At 39.9% G+C, this 16,284-nt stretch overlaps 1 protein-coding gene across 1 annotated transcript; it reads right to left on the bottom strand.

The window, feature by feature from the left end:
- Positions 1 to 5,188: 5,188 nt before the first annotated feature.
- ngb (neuroglobin) lies at positions 5,189 to 13,685 on the bottom strand. The gene is made up of 5 exons (XM_088648013.1): positions 13,408 to 13,685; positions 12,962 to 13,190; positions 11,112 to 11,220; positions 10,204 to 10,323; positions 5,189 to 9,105 (listed from the first exon to the last, which is right to left on the bottom strand). The coding sequence occupies exons 2-5, from the start codon at positions 13,057 to 13,059 to the stop codon at positions 8,953 to 8,955; spliced, it is 480 nt and encodes a 159-aa protein (XP_088504139.1). The 5' UTR covers positions 13,060 to 13,190; positions 13,408 to 13,685; the 3' UTR covers positions 5,189 to 8,952.
- Positions 13,686 to 16,284: the final 2,599 nt, after the last annotated feature.

Here is a 16,284-nt window from a genome sequence, read left to right as displayed (position 1 = left end):
TCTGCAGACGCTGCTTTTCTCTTCAGCACATTTAATGGCCTCCTTTTTTTAAATAAATTGTGCTCGCGCATACAGAAACCCGGCTGGAGCCTGTGTGCAGCCAGAATGGACTAATCAGACAGTTTCCTTTGCGATCTGGGAGGATGAATTAAATTGTAATGCAGTGTTCCTTTTCATGAGTCCAGTGAGCAGGAGGTGTCTTCCGGACATTCAGGAAGCTTCTGGTGAAAAACAACTGGACTCAGAATTTGTTACACTGGCTAAAAACTGTGCACGTGCGAGTGTACAGTGCAGAGCTCATGAGGAGAGGAGGGTGGGGGTGCAGGCAGCTGGATTGTAATGTCTTGGCAAAGACTAAGGGGACATTTTTAAAGGAGATGTGATTGTGCAGTATGACTTTTCCAGGTGGTAAGTCTAGACTGTGAGACGGTCCTAGCCATGCCCTGTTTTTAGTATCAGATTTGTGTCTCTTGACATCATAAGCTTTAGTGTGAATATGTTGGGCTTTCAGGGTTTTCAGTACTCGCTCTGACCCCCTTACTTAGTCCTTAATCATATTCCCTTAGGTGTGCTCTCTGAAGCTCTAAATGCTTTGCTCACCAAACATTGTTAATGGACTCTGACATTTGTGTAATGGATAGAAAGTAGAGGTCAGTCAACAATACAAGTACAAATGGTAATACAAATCTATTGAATCCTGTGCATAGAATAATGTTTGCTTATTTATTACATTTTGTGTTTGATAAAGGCAGATATCTATTCATGTAACTAGTATTTGGGAGAGGTCCCAAAAATATTTACACACACTGTGCAAATTCTTGTATGCTAGAAATACAATATACCTTTTGCATGCCATTTTAGGGGTGTGTGCACAAAATAAAATTAACTACAATTTTATATTGTCTATAACACAAACTTAGGCCTGCCAATTTATGTAAAGTAAGAACATTTAAACCAGATAACTAATTAGATAAAAAGAGGAGACGTGTTCTAGATGTTGTCACAGAACTGACTATTTCAGAGATTCCCCACTTTATTTCCACTTAACATGTGAGAACAAAAAACAAAAGAGAACAATTTTGTATTGCAGTTGTCTTTATGTACAGATTTGCAGCCGTCAAAATTGTTATGCAATTGGATTGTACTGATCACCACTGGAAATTCATGATATTATGAGTTTCACAGATATGAGATATTATGAGTGGGTCTCAAACTGCCAACAGAGCATATAGGGTCAGAGTATGCTTGCCTGAGCTGTCATAGTTTGCAGGGATAGCGACATACTGCTTGAAACAGAATTCCCAGAATCCTACAGCTAAAAACCATGCCTTTCAGTATTAGTCTTCTCTAAGTATGCTGAATTTAGTTATTATAAAGTCTGATTTCAACATGTTATATTGTTTTTTTACTTGTTTGTTGAGTTGAGGGTTAAATATTTTCAATATTTTTTTAATGTGTTGTTAAGGCATGATCATCAGGTGAGAAATTAGGCCTTGCCATGTGGCAGGGCAGCATCGTTTCAAAGAGGGGAAATCAACACAGATGTTGACAGCTGTTATGCTGGGCTTCTCATAACTAGTGGGTATCTTTCAAAAGCCAGCACTCAGAAAAAAAGCTGGGGAAATCATGGTTGAATCTCATCAGCCACAGTAAATAATACAAAAAATACGGTGCAAGTAAACCCTCTTTACTCAATCACAACTGTAGTAAATACTGTATACTGGCACTAGTGATTGTTAATGAGATTGTGATCTTCCTTGGCGGACGTCAGATTCTTCAGGCTGTGACGTGGTTCTAGAAATGTTTGAAGCTCACTTCATTCTAGGTTGGGTCAAAAGAGAAAAGAATGGTGCAACAAAAACTGTAAAATGGTGATAGATTTCACCATTCCAGACATTAGTACAAGAATTGAATTTAAATCGTAGGATTTAGTTAAAAGGTAAGTGTATTTCATTACTTTCCCACTTGCTTTAGTTCTGGTACAGGTATACAGTACGAAAGGGTGCTGTTTGAAAGATGAATAGACACCTTCTCTTTGGTGATCTACTTTGTGCACCAGTGTGCCTGCACCTGCAATTGTCTATTGCAAATGAACTCAATGCAAAATGTGACTTGAACAGGGAACTTCTAACTGGTTTAATAAGCAAGGGAAACTGTCCCAGACTGACAGAGGAATGGAGTCCTTCTCACTGGCTCTCTGGAGTCTCCCTGCTATGTGAAATGGGACTGCTAACCCAATCAGCCCCTGACTGCAGTGCTCTGCACTTCCCCCAGTGGCTCACTAATTTAATAGCATGCAGCAGAACTGAATGCTACGCCACTGTCAATACAGATGTTTCCATGGAAACCCCAGCTTCCTCTATTCCCAAAACACATTGCATACATCTAAAAATAATTGGCGTTTTTTTTCCTCTCGCAGGGCCAAAGTACCTTTAACTGTTCCTCGAAGACTTTGAGAATGTGGAGGCGCAAGTAGCCCGAGAGGGAGTGTTTAGCAAAGACAGAAAATGAGTTTTACCCAGCCTGCCAAGGGCAGCCAGGTAAATAACAGCTGAAGTGTCATTGCTATGGATACCTTATGGTGAGCGTTATGTAATTCACTCATTGCTTCAAAATACACGTCTGGCTCTAAATTAAAAATTTGTTCTGTGTTGAAAAACGCATTGTATCTCCAACTCAAGAACAAAAACTTATTTAAAACGGAATTCTCCAATTTCTATTACATCATTTACATCATGTGCTACTAAATACAAAATTGTAGTAATTATTATAAAACATTAGCTTAATGTACAAAAACATTGTATTCCAATCAACATCATGTCTGATTGATATATGACTACATATGAAGTTTACATTTAAATCAAAGACACATCGTTTCTTCCTAAATTAAAGATATTTTGTTCGTGTCAAACACACCCCTGCCACCTCATTCTGCCAGGAAATAAGACAGAGTAATTTTCCCAAAACATCCTAGACGAAATGTAGGAGTCTAGGAGATCATCTGGTTTTCGGTGAAAGTATTGTTTTCACACCTTACAACCCAAAATCCTCTATTCTGCACTGCTTTTGTCGTTTTGAGTGTTTTCTTTTTGACATACAAGATGTGTGTTGAAGTGGCAGGTGAATGGCAGTCAGTACTCTACAAACCAAGTATCCATGGCAACCGCCCTCTTCTCTCAAGACCTTGAAGATGAGAACCAACTGTAAGTGGACAAAGCTAGACCTTTGCACAACCTGCAGAGTAAGCCTTTAATGAAGAGACGGGCTTTATTTAATTACCCTTCAGAGCGCCCCCCCCATTTTCTTGCACAAGAGGCAAAATCTAAGGATATACATGCAGTTCAAAGCAATGGGTTTCTGAGGAAAAAACACTAATTATGCATGAGTTTTCAAAGGGTTATTTCCCTGTGGATTTCCAATAAGGCACATTTTCCAAATCCCACAGACAGACGCAGAAGAGGTTTTGCACAACAGAAGGCACAGATTCTTGCTGTCAACTTGTACCTTGGCAGCATACCTGTTGGCTGTGCATTCTGGGTACACAGCCATGAAAGTGTGAGTGTAGTGGGAGCTTTGCCCTTTCTTCAGCGGCGTGCTTTCTTCTGTGGACCATGAGCCGAAAGAGCCACAGTGGAGTGTGCGGTCACACAGGGCAGGGTAGCCGAGAGCACTGGAAGTACATGGCTGTGTGAGAGGCAGATTTTTCTCCTAGGTGATGGGCCAAAATGTTTATGAAGCAGTATGAAACTGGTACTGCGTGATAACCATATATGGCTAACAGAGTGCTAAAATCCCAGCTCACAGTCTAAAGAGTGTAAGCAACCTCCTTCAACCCCCCATCTTTGGAAATTGAGATTTTTTTATATTATGTGAGCTGCCTGTTGAAAACAACTATATTATATAAATGAACAGAAACAGACAAATCTAGATTGGAAACTGTATTTTTTTTGTGTAAATTTACCTCCTCACCTAGTTCAATAATAACCTGAAATTTAAACTTTTTTCTGGATACAACATATACATAACATAAACACACGTTCAATATTTTCGTACCAGTACTTCATAAAACAATAAATGGTGTGTTGTGCCAAACACAATGACAGCAATTTGGGTGTCTGTGTAGCAGAAGTCTTTTTTAATGCATATGCATATGGGAGCCAAGCTCTTGCAAGCCAGACTCAAGGAAAAGTAACAAAAGATGGTCTTTTATACAGTGAAACAAACAAGCTTTAGTGACACTCCCCCATACAGAACAGAAATATGTCTATATATGGATATATATTCCATAAAGTTTATGCAAAGTATAGTGAAGCAAGCTGTTTAGTGCACCGTCCATATAGCTGTGTCTCAATGAACTTGCCTGGTGATACGTGACAAACTGCTCAAATGCACCGATAAAAGCAGAACTTCCCTGTACAAGTTTCTGAGTGAGTAGTTAGGGTATATATCCCAAACAAGCATCTTATAACTTAAGTCATGTCTCTTGGCTTATTGACAAAGACAGGGTCCGCTTTAATGTTCTGGGCGCAAAGCCAACTATGTAAAAGGTAGATGCAGCGGTACGGAGCTATAGCAAAAATAGGTTAGTTTAAATAGAAGAACAACCTTTTATTTCTTCAGGTGTTAAATGAAAGATGGGGTTAAAAAATAAAGATTCAGAAACCCTGGATATGCATCAAGATCTTAGCTCGGAGTGACTGATGGCAGAATAACTGCTGAAATGCGACATTTATACATTACATGTATTCATACTATAACAACTTCTTTTCAACACAGAAGACAGGGCTGGAATTTGACAGTGCGCTCATTGTTTGTTTTTTCCACACATTTCAAAACTTCATGCTCCTTTGGGATATGACAGTGTTAGGGGCACCCTTTGGATATGCTGTGATGAGCTATGACATCCCATTAAGCATGTGAATGATTTCCTTCAGATTAAACCCAATGCATCTTTGCACTATGAAGAAATAAATTGACTGGGACATAAAACTATTTCCAAAGTGATGTAATCATGTAGATCACCAAATCCCAGTAGACAAAGATTAGAATTCCCCTTTCTTGTTAGTTTCATGTGTAAAAAGGCAAGGACTAATTGTATCTTTTAAATAACTGGGAGCTCAGTCTCCTTTTCAAAAGAAGGATTAAATTTGCAGAAGAACAAGAGATGTACATGAATAATACAAAACTGTTTTTTTTACCACATTACATAACCTTTATTTGTCCCAAAACAATTAAGTTTACAATATAGAATATTTTGAATTGCACGAGTCTCCTGCAAAGTTCATTAACAAAAAACAATATTTCAACTGCATAAACAATAGATATTGTGTTTTTGGTACAGAATGTTCAGGTGAAGCCGTGGTTGTTCAATACAAGCTGTACTGATGAGGTAGACATTAATACACTTCATTACATACTAACTATTAAAAGTAAAATGCTAAAGGGATTATTTTAATGTAATTTTAGTTTTTTTTTAATTAGATGGAAAGTATACTATTAATGCAAAAGCAAAAAGACAACTACAGCCTCCGAAACCTGCACTATGCCATATCACGCTGAAAGATCCTTTCATGATAATAAATAGGTTACCACTGAAAAGCGCCAATTTATTCAGATTAAAGCACCCTTCAGAGACCATGAGGGATTAACAGGTGTTAGATATCTGTATACTGTACATTTTTCTCCTTTAAAAAACAGAACTAAATTGCATCCCAAATTGAATACATTTTAGTGCATTTCTTTCAGAATGGCAAAAGGATTTAGCTGAGAAAAAATAATTCCTTGATCAGAACTGAATTCATCCAATGCCTGATGCCTTTTCAAACATAGTGAAGCACAAAACCTTTTTGTGCTTCTTTAAGCTGACAATCAGAGTGATTGCAGATTCAAAGTGGCACACAATTTCATTTCCATGAGCTCTGTGAGCCTGAAAGGTATCTTTTAGTTAAGATAAAGGGGAACACACTGGTGAACTCACCCTTTGAAAATCAACGTTTTCTAGTTCCACTAATTCCTATTAGTTTGCTTAATGTGTTTAGTAATGAAGGTCTTCTCAAGACCACAAGCAGTGGACATGCTGAATCTGAGAAGTGCTTCGAAACTACAGCACATTGAAAGTTCCTATGCCAGTAAGCAATAAAGCAGCCAAAAAGCTATGTGTCTCAAGAAGGTATGTGTCTTGAGGTTACTTTATTTCCATAAATCCTGGGTAGTGATTGAAATCCCTGGTTTTACACGATAAGGAAGCCTGCGTTGGTGACTTCACAACGACTTCATCAGTTTGTCGAAAGACACAACATCGGTTTCTGATGCAGACAAGCCCTACTGCCACTGGAAAGTGGGGACTACTGGTCAGCTTTGGTAGGACAATCAGAGTCAATGCACTGGAAATGTGAAGGATGGACTCAGTACTTCTCACCTTGGATGAACATTCTGAAGGCTTCTATTCCTATCTGTCACTATTAAATAGGCAAACAAGGATGTTAAATTAAAAAACAAACCCCATAACCATAATCTTAATACAATAATACAAAAAAAAAACCTTGGCTATTGTCCCCAAAGCTTGAAATGTTCACCTTTTGCAACATAATTTTCACAGAAATGGATTTTCTTTTGTAATCTGTTGATCTTCAGGAAAGAAAACTATATACACATAAATACTTTGAATAAAAATGTAAACTTTACATATGCCTTTCTTCTAATAGGCTAAACAAAAGTATAATAAACATCAGCTGCTTTTGAGCTCATAAACCTATTAGACATTTCTCACCATACATGTATAGTCATCCTTAAGAGCATATGCAGGGAAAAACACAAATTCTGCTTACATCTGTCTCTAATAATGTGAAAATTGTTTCTCCAAAAGTATCATAGTGTTTCTTATACGCAAATATTTGTACATAACATATAAAACCAAACAAATGCAAAGAACCATGTAATCAATACCTTGATTAATAAAATATTTTTTTACGGAAGCAAGCCAAAAAAGAAATTCTAACAGTCTAGACAAGCCTATTTAAGCACACCTAAGGTGTGTAATCCATTTCCATTACCTTACAATGGTAACTCTTACAGGCAAGGGAAATGTCAAAGAACACCTTTGTTTTAAGGCATTCTGCGAATATCGTAACAGTCATTGAGATTAAATACAAAAGTTTTAAAAACATTAGCTTTTTTCAGCTCTCAAGCATTCCTATAACAACTAACAACTGGTTGCATTTTATAGACGCATTTGGACAGTCCTATTAAAAACTGTCTTACATTGCTCAACCTTTCTATAATTGACCTAGAGTCATAACCACAATTCAATAAAACATCGGCAAAAACAGGATTTTTTTTTTCAGTTCACAGTTTCAAAGGCTACGTTTATATTACACAGCTATGTCTCAAGTAAACAACCAATATTTCTACCAGACAGAGTTTAGTGTTAGTAAGAAAAATATTAATTGTAAAATCCACTGACATGACAGGGGAATTTTTCTTTGAGGGAAATAGCATTATAATATACTCTTGCAGAGGAGTCAAAGAGCCCACAGTCCACAACATTGAGTAACACCAACATTAGACTAAACTGCTACAATGCCCTCATGTGCACTGACAAAACAGGCAAGGCAAACAGAGAAATATTTAAAACTGTTCTCCAAGCACAAGCAAACAATATAGCTACATATTTTTATACAGGTATAATGTGAATGCAAAGCAAGCTATTTAAAGCAGAAATCACAGGTTACAAAAATGTATTCTTTACCACAACTCATATCGGGTCACTGGTAGATATAGAGTGCATTCCAAAAAAGTTGGAACAGCAAAGTCAGAACTCTTATTTTTCAATAAATTTGTATTTGTGATCACAAGATTTATTTGAATGAAAAGTACTATATAATGCACATGAGTATAGGGTATTATAAGGTAATTCCATGCATGCATGGAAGCATTTGTTTTGTACATAAGCTGACAAAATAGATCTGTTAATATAATTCATTCTACTGCTGCCATTATTAGTAAGATTGTCAATAAAGATGAGCAAGCCAGTTCCATGCAACATGACAATGATCCAAAAATGAATTGAATTAAGTCATAACAGCTCAAGGAAAGGCAAAAACCCGAAGTGGATCCAACAAAGGCTTGGCAAAGCATCTCAATGGTTACACAAAGGGGTTTGGTAAGCTCAGTGCAGCACATACCTCATGCGGTTATTGTCTCAATGGGATATGCATTCAAATACTGGCTGACAACCGGAAATATGGTTTAATTGAATGTGTCCTAATACTTATGATCTCTTGGGTTCCACCCCAATGTATATTATGCTTACTATTTATGTCGATCTCATATTTGAATATACATACTGCTTGACCGCAAAGGCCAAATAATGGCTTCGACTTTGCTGTCCCAACACTATTCAAGGGCAATATACAGTATGTTAAACCTTTCTCTACATGGAAAAAAATATACATTTTAAACATGATTCTCAGTATTCACAGTAAAAATCACAACACTTAGGACAGTGACTTCTAATGTCTTCTTTCCAGTATCTGGGACCTAGTATCTTCTTGCTGTTTTTATTGATGTTACCATTTATTTTCATAAAAGCATTCTCTCAGTAATTCAGAACCAGAGAGCTTGGCTGATTTACAGCAGGACAAAACTTTCTAACTGAAAAGTGTTCAGAGAATGAAACATAGACTCATTTCTTACACTGACATGAAGCGAATCATCATCTGCTTCCCCTGGTTATCTCTACAGATGTGTCTAATTCTGATCACTACCCATCGTGTGTCCATTGCCACAGTGTCACCTTGCCGGAGCAGATAAAGACAATACCTTGTGTGGCTCAGCATGGTCAATCTAACCCAGGCCCCCACAGGGCCCCCTAACACACGAGTCAGAGGGACTGACAGACACCGACGCGCCCCACTAGCGTGAGGCGGCTGCATCTCAAGCCCTCTCTGCCCCTCAGTCGGTCTGGCTCTTGCCGTTTTTGGTCCAGCCGCTGCTCATCGCCTCCACGACGACGCTGTAGAGCGTGAGCCAGGCATGGCGGAGGGTGGAGGTGTACGCCGGCCCCAGGCTGCGCTCCAGCATGTAGAGCAGAGACTCCCCAACGGCCTCCAGGCACAAACACAAGAGGGAGAGGGTTACCGGCGAGCGGGCACTGCAGCACCGACTACCCCTACCCCATGGCGATTAGCTTCCACATCCCATTGTAGTCATGCATGCTCATTTAGAGGAATCTGTTGCCCTTTGTTGACATTTTGAAAACCTGTACACTGGTTTGCAGCCACTCAGCTGCTACCAAAACAGAATTATGCACAACCAGTTGTCTGGGGAAGAGGCCACAGATCATGTTATGAGTCTTCCCTTCTTTCCTTTTGCAACTTGCTTCTGGTTCCCCTTGTGTCTCCTAGCTAAGGATGGGCTCCCATTTCAGGAGAGGGCTGAGATCTGCGCCCCCTCCAGCTTTGCATTTCCAAATACGCTTTCGGAGGACTCAGTGTTACAATTTGCCCTTCGGGGGCCACCATGGAGGGTTTGGGGGTGGGGGATAGATGTCCTTATACTGTACCTCCCCCAAGTGATGCCCCTGGGTCAGAACAGATAACAAGCTAAACTAGAGCAGTGTTTCCTGATAACTATCCCCGGTCACGCACAGAGCTACAGTGATGAATAATCACTCTGTGTAGCGGAGCTGTAGAAGAGCATGAACAATGAGTTCAGTACGTTGCAGCTTTGTACAACCACACCACTCAGGTTACCTGGACATTATGGAGGAAGAACACTGATAACACCAGCAAGGTAACAGTTTGCAGGATCTTAGATACTGACTTTAAGCTACAGTAAGCTGACATTCTTGGTCAATGCCCATAAAGAGGGCTATATCACACTAGTGTACATAAATGTAATGTAGTGGAACAAGCAGAAGGGTTGTACCTCATGCTATCAGTGGAAATGCCAGTGCCCACCGAGCGGGAGGAGAGTTGGGCCTGACAATGTAAAGGAGGACACTCACTCCTGCAGGGGGCAGGAGGACTCTAATACAGTATTTTCACTTTGTGGGATTCAGAGGGATGGGACTGCGTGTTTTTGCATGAATTTAGGGAGGCCTAATTTAAGGGACACATACAATGATTTTTATTATTTAACTTCAGATTTTCTACACAATAAGGAAACAAGCGGCAAATTTATGTATCGCTAGTTCTAACTCACAGCGAATGACTGAGTCTGGACCCCAACTGCTTGGTGTTTCCTTCCCAAGTTCACCAGGTATTCCTCAAGCGAATGCAGGTTGTCAAGGTGAGTGACAGCTGCATCAACCACCAGCATCACCTTGATAATGAGACACAGAGGATTCAGGTGAGGTCTGGGAGGTGAGGCTACCATCAAACAGCTTTCAGATAAAAACATCTTCATTATTTATCATTTGCAGTCTAAAACCAGTCCAGTTTCTTTTTGAATGTGTTTTATGAAAATTAAATATTGTTAAAATGAGCTAGTACCCAGGGAGGTTCGCTACTTTTGATCATCATAGGTTCCTTTTCTGAGTGAAATATATACTTTCATGGCAACCACCTAGGATTCAGTATTTTTGTTTATGAATTGCAGTCATTTTCATCTTCATGTAACTTTATGTGAAGCTTACTAAGCTCTGGAACCATGAGCTTTGCGCAGCAGAAATAAACACACAGAGCTAAGCACAGGGAGTGTGTCCTGCTGGAGAAGTGATTTACATCAGGGGTTCACTATCACGATCCCAGAGGCCCACATACCTGCCGGTTTTTGTTTCCTGCCAAGCTCCCACTTACTCAATTTAAAACACTTAATTGACTTAAGAATAGGATGACTTTGAACTGACTGACTGTTTTCAGCTCTTACACATGTTGGAGGTTGCCTTTTTACCATTTCATGAGTCAAGTAAAAACTCAAACAACGGAGTGAAACAACTCACGAATCAAGAAACATGTAACGTCAATTAAGGCTTCAATAAGGTGTAAAGCTGAACTGGAACGAAAACCACTCGGTGTGTGAGGATATCCCAGACTAGAACGTGGAACCATGGCTCTATATACTGTACAGTAACAGGTAAGACCAGATAAGACATGGATGAGATTCCAAACCTTATTAATGTGGTCCACAAATTCTGGGCTGGACAAGCACTCTTGGGGTGAGCTGTAGGGAGTGTTGTAGTGAAACAGGCCGAGCAATTCTGGGTCCAGCTCAAATAACCTGTCAGTGAAATACAGAGAGAATCGATATTCATATGTGTGTACAGGATATTTGTTTAAGAAAGGAAGAGCTGAAGGTACAGTAGCAGTCTATTCAAAAACTTAAATCAGATATACCCTGTACTCTTGTAATCACTTTCATTCCTCATCCATTTCCTTCTGCAAGTCATAATGAAATGTTGTTCTGGTTTTGAGGTGAGATAATCAATATTTCATCTCAGGTAGGGAATTGTTTTTGCATCAAAGGAAACAGATCCTACAGCCTTCTCCCGGACCCACCGTTCACATGACAAAATCCAACAAAATATTATTTCACCGCAGCAAGACAACTTGTTGCTGTCTGTCTAACACACACGTCTCCTCCAGCAGCAGAAGATAAATAAGGACCTCACTGTCGCCAAGCAACGAGCAAAGCCTCCGGCTCCTGTACAGCTGCACCATGTCTCTGCCTGAAACCTGTGTGTGCCTGTGGGGGAGTGTCTGGGCTGTGCAGGCCTCTTGCAACTTTCTTCATTCTGTCTCATTTTAAATCGCTGCTGCTACTTCCCTTGTGAACTGCAGGCAGTGTCGCAGTCTTTTACATTTTGCGCTCAAGCTCTTCTTTGCTCCTTTACTTTGGAGTAAATGAGATGTGCAAATGCCAGAGCTACTCACAGGGTAAGCAGCTCCCTTGCAAATTCTGTTTTTTCTAAATACAGTAGTTACCAATATACTCTATACCTAGATCGAGCCTGGTTAAACACACATGACAAACAGCTGTGTGTCATTGCTAGACTGCCATTCATAGGTTTGGCTCTAGAAGAAATGGCCAGAGCAGCCTAAATTGTCCTTAGGCTAGGGACCAGATACAACCTGATTCCTCTCATGATCACAACTAACTTCTAATCAATACAATGCTACGCCTGAAATCCAAGAAAGGATTTTTTTTCTTAGCTCACTTCTACCCAATTTATTTTCTATGCTAGCACTCTAACAAAACTGTCAATACTGTTCGATGTTCCTACTAAAAACCGTAAGGAGACTATTTGGCACACTGATAAAATTACCTCTATAAAACAGAAAAATACTCCTCTAATCAGAAACCCATTTCGAATGTAGAAAATGCCAGTTTTGAGCCTCAGACTGGAATTCTGAATGCTAGCCAAAGGAGCATAACAACACATTATAGTAAACTCTTTCACAAAGCTACTCCTACAACTGTCATATCCTTCTGTTATCTGTCTGTCAATTCTCCACCTGTGGGTCTTCGCAGCCCATATGTTAAATGTGAAAGAAAGAGATATTGGACATTGTACAAAACATATATGACAATACCTCATTCCGATATGCATAGAAAGATTTAAAAAAGCATTTCCACAATCTTAAACTGTAAGTAAGCACATCTACAAAAGAACACATTTTAAGAGATAAGCAGTTGTAAGGCTCAAACACAAAATCAGTTGTGTGCATTTAGGAAGGTTCTCGTCAAAATGTAGTATTTTAAATAGACAGGAGGTTAGTTTTTTTTTAAATATGTTATGGTTTCTGGACTGCAGTCCATTGGAACACTGCAACTGGCTTTTATATGGTGTGACTCTGTCCAACATAGAGTTTTTTTGGGTATGATCAAGCCACTTTCTTTAAACTTGTTCTCTTTACATTATGCAAACCAGATTTGCTCTAGCTGTGGAGGTGCAAAGCTGGTCCCAGCAGTGTAGTATGAACCAGGACTGTTCCTGTCAGTCTGGAATATGGACAAGTACCTGGTAAACATGATGGTCCCATGAGTGAGTTTGTTCTTCCCGAGTCTCTCCCAGCTGTCTCTGATCATTTCCTTGTCTTTCGCTGTCAATTTCTCCATCGTCAGGTTGCTTCTGAATTTCAGCTCACCGTGTCTTCAGTTCTCCTCCACTTGCCGCTGAATCTGAGAAGATCTTTCAGCTTCCAGACCCATAATATTCTGGCAGAAAGCTTCAGGGATTTTTTGTTTTTCTGTGAAAACAACAAAACACCTTGTTATTCCAGCAACCATCATATTGATCTTTAAAGCATAACAGAGCACAGATTCGTTGTTGAAAAGTGTACATCTAGTTTCCTTGAAAATACCACATTAAAGTAATGTTTAATTGAAAAATGCTAGATCAAAAGTATTTTTCTTCTCATATTCTAAATTGTAAACCCTGGTTGCAGTGTAGAGATGGAACTATACCTTTGGCAGTGAATGTTGGAAAATAAAACCCTCCTCTCAGAGATGTTAGAGGCTGATTTGGAGTGCTGCCCACTGTCTGTCTCGGGCTCAAGAGTCAGAGGGAGATCAGCCCCAGTGTTATCTGCCAGCCTGACTGCTACCTTCCTCTCTATCGCTCTGCCTTTGTTCCGTCTTCAGCGAGAGATTTTTCCTCCCCAGAGCATCAGTCAGTCTGCAGCTCCTCCTGCAGGAGACTGTGCTCTGGCCCTGTGCTCGCGGCAGCACTGCCTGCTCTCCCTCCCAGCCGGCACAGGAGACCACTGTCACATGGCCCCTGGCGCCGAGACGCACTGACACCCTCCCGGCGTCAGCCTGTTCGGGCAACTTTGGGGCGCGTTTGTTTCCGCGTGTGACAGAAGCTGCTTCGCCAAGAGAGATGCTAGGCGAAGATGCTCAAAAAAGAAGCAGAACCGTTTCGGCCAACAGCGAGGTGAATCTCCCACTGCACCTTGGAAAGGGTCTCCAGGAGATTCCTCCTATGCATTTGCAATGCTCTGATGTCTTTTTTTCCTTTCCAAATTCCAATGCCAGGCCACACCTGTCACCCCGAAACACAAAGGTTACAGCTGTGGTGGGCAAATTTGTATTCCAGCAAACTGCCCAGTTACAAAATTCTGCAAATTATTTATTGAAATGACCAAATTATTGTTTCTGGGGACTCTCTTTTGTCTCTTTGAAGATCTTTCTCTTCTAACGCTCAAATGGAACATTATATAACTCAGATGAAAGGCGAGCCACTTTGCCTTCAGGCAGCTGTCAAACTGGCAGGTGATGACAGTTCAATCAGTTTGGCTCTCCTTGAAAGACTAGTTCCAGAAATGACCACTGACTTCACGCACTGTTAATGTACGAGGCTTTTACAATACTATTAACAACAATCAGGCCCAATAAAATCCCTCTCTGTGCTTACCCAAGTTAGTGGTCACAGCAACATATTAACATTATTACTTTTTATTATTTAAGATATAGTTTCTGATTAAAGGCCATTGTCAGCTTTATTTTTTTTTATTAGGAATATGACTGTAGATATTGCATATCTAACAAAGGCACTTTGGTTGATGCTACTACTATTATAAGATGCATAAAATCTTCATATTTATTGTTATTTTATTATATATTTTTTCACAACTGCTAGACAGAAGTCTATCAATACAATAATGAAAAGAAAGCTAATTTTAAGGTTTACGGAGGAAGCTGCCAAATTAGATCATCAATGCAGAAGATCCTGAGCCTTTCAAAGCTTATCATACTTCTAGATATAATAAATATAATTCATCACATTCATACAGAACTTTTTATCCTGAAGGATCACAATTTACTTTACAGGAAGGAGTACACTTCATCCACCTCTGATTTTCTGTGACACTAGGCAGCCATTCTGCACCAGAAGCTCCAGTACACAACCGATCAGGCAGAGTAGGGAGAGAAATTATTTCACCATGTTGAATTAGGCTAAACTTTTGGAAGGCCAGATTGTGGAAGCCCAGAGCAGAATTTAGCCAGGACAACGGGGTTAACACCCCTCTTACAAAAGTACAATGACATCTATAATTATCAAGTGATCGGGATCCCAGTCTAACATTTCATCTGAAGGGCTGCACCTCCTACAGCACAGTGTGTCCATATTAAGACATATTGGGGACTGACCTAGAAATTCTGGCCCAGAGAAAAGACTGCCACCTGCTGGTTCACCACTGCAGTACTTGTCTCCCACCACAGCACTGCCGAGGTCCAGCCTGGTTTAGCCTCTCAGGGCTGATCAGATCAGGCCAGAACAGGGATCCAGCCCAGGTCCTGGGAGAAACCTATATCTGCTGGTTTTCACTTCAGCTAAATTGTTCATTGCTGGTGCTCATCAAATGAATTGAAGTGTTTTGTTCCAACAACCTTAGTTTACAGAAATCCATGTTGTCTCTCTTCAACTTTTTTATTACTCACTTATTACTACGTCTTAGTAGGAGAAAAGTTAATGACCAACAGGCACAGGTGAGCATGAGACATCAAACACTCCCACTGTGAGTTTTGTTTTCCTTATACAGAGGTCCACTTGGTTACATTTGAGCTAACCTGCCTGAATGAGGGAAAGTGTTTGATAGGAATCCCAATTCAGTGTTGTAAGAGCTGAAATCAAATTTTAAAAGAATGCCTCAAGTAGAAAATTGAAATCAATTAGCCTGTGATTAAAAATTAAGGCTGGAACACAAACTTGAGGACACAGGGTCCCAAGAACCGGACTGGGAAACCATGGGCTACACTAGATGGTGGCAACACTGTGGTCATCTATTCCTCAGGACAGACATTGAACTTTGCTAGCAGACTTGTATCTAAGGCCAGTCACAGAGATAAAGCAGAAAACCACGTATCAGTAACAGCTCCTGCAGAGCCATTTTCAAAAGCCCTCAAAATTTTAATCCTCACAGTCAGTGGAAGTTCTAGGCTTTGTAAAGGGAACTATGTTTTTTCCTTAAACGCTCTGGATCGCCTTGCACAATTGCCCATAGTTCAATGCTACTGAATTTTGAATTAACGAAATTATAATAAAATAGAGATTGCATTATTTGGTACATTTTTATTATGCGGTTGCAATGGAAAACGGAAGACATTAAACTCTCAATCTGTACTTGAGAGATTGGTGGATATTATAATGCTAACAACTGAAACAGCGGCAACAACATTAAATCTGCGATGCTGCCCTTTTCATCATGGAGCTATGTTAAACGGAACACGAACGATTACCATTGTACTGACCATTTACGGTGTACAAATATATTAAAAACATAACCTTTCTACTGTTTAACATTTCTGTCATATCATTATTTTAAAGTCAACGATTAATAT

The sequence above is a fragment of the Lepisosteus platostomus genome, chromosome 10, assembly GCF_059453375.1.
Source record: "Lepisosteus platostomus isolate fLepPlt1 chromosome 10, fLepPlt1.hap1, whole genome shotgun sequence".
NCBI classification, from domain to species: Eukaryota; Metazoa; Chordata; class Actinopteri; order Semionotiformes; family Lepisosteidae; genus Lepisosteus; species Lepisosteus platostomus.
Note: the sequence above shows the minus strand (reverse complement) of the source record. Positions and strands in the feature narration are given on the sequence as shown.

Excerpts from the sequence above, each read along its gene's own strand:
- ngb (XM_088648013.1), bottom strand. The coding sequence starts at position 13,059 with ATGGAGAAATTGACAGCGAAAGACAAGGAAATGATCAGAGACAGCTGG. Across the intron at positions 11,221-12,961 it reads GGGACCATCATGTTTACCAG|GTTATTTGAGCTGGACCCAG; the intron begins GTACTTGTCCAT and ends TTTCACTGACAG. Across the intron at positions 10,324-11,111 it reads TTGTGGACCACATTAATAAG|GTGATGCTGGTGGTTGATGC; the intron begins GTTTGGAATCTC and ends CTCATTATCAAG.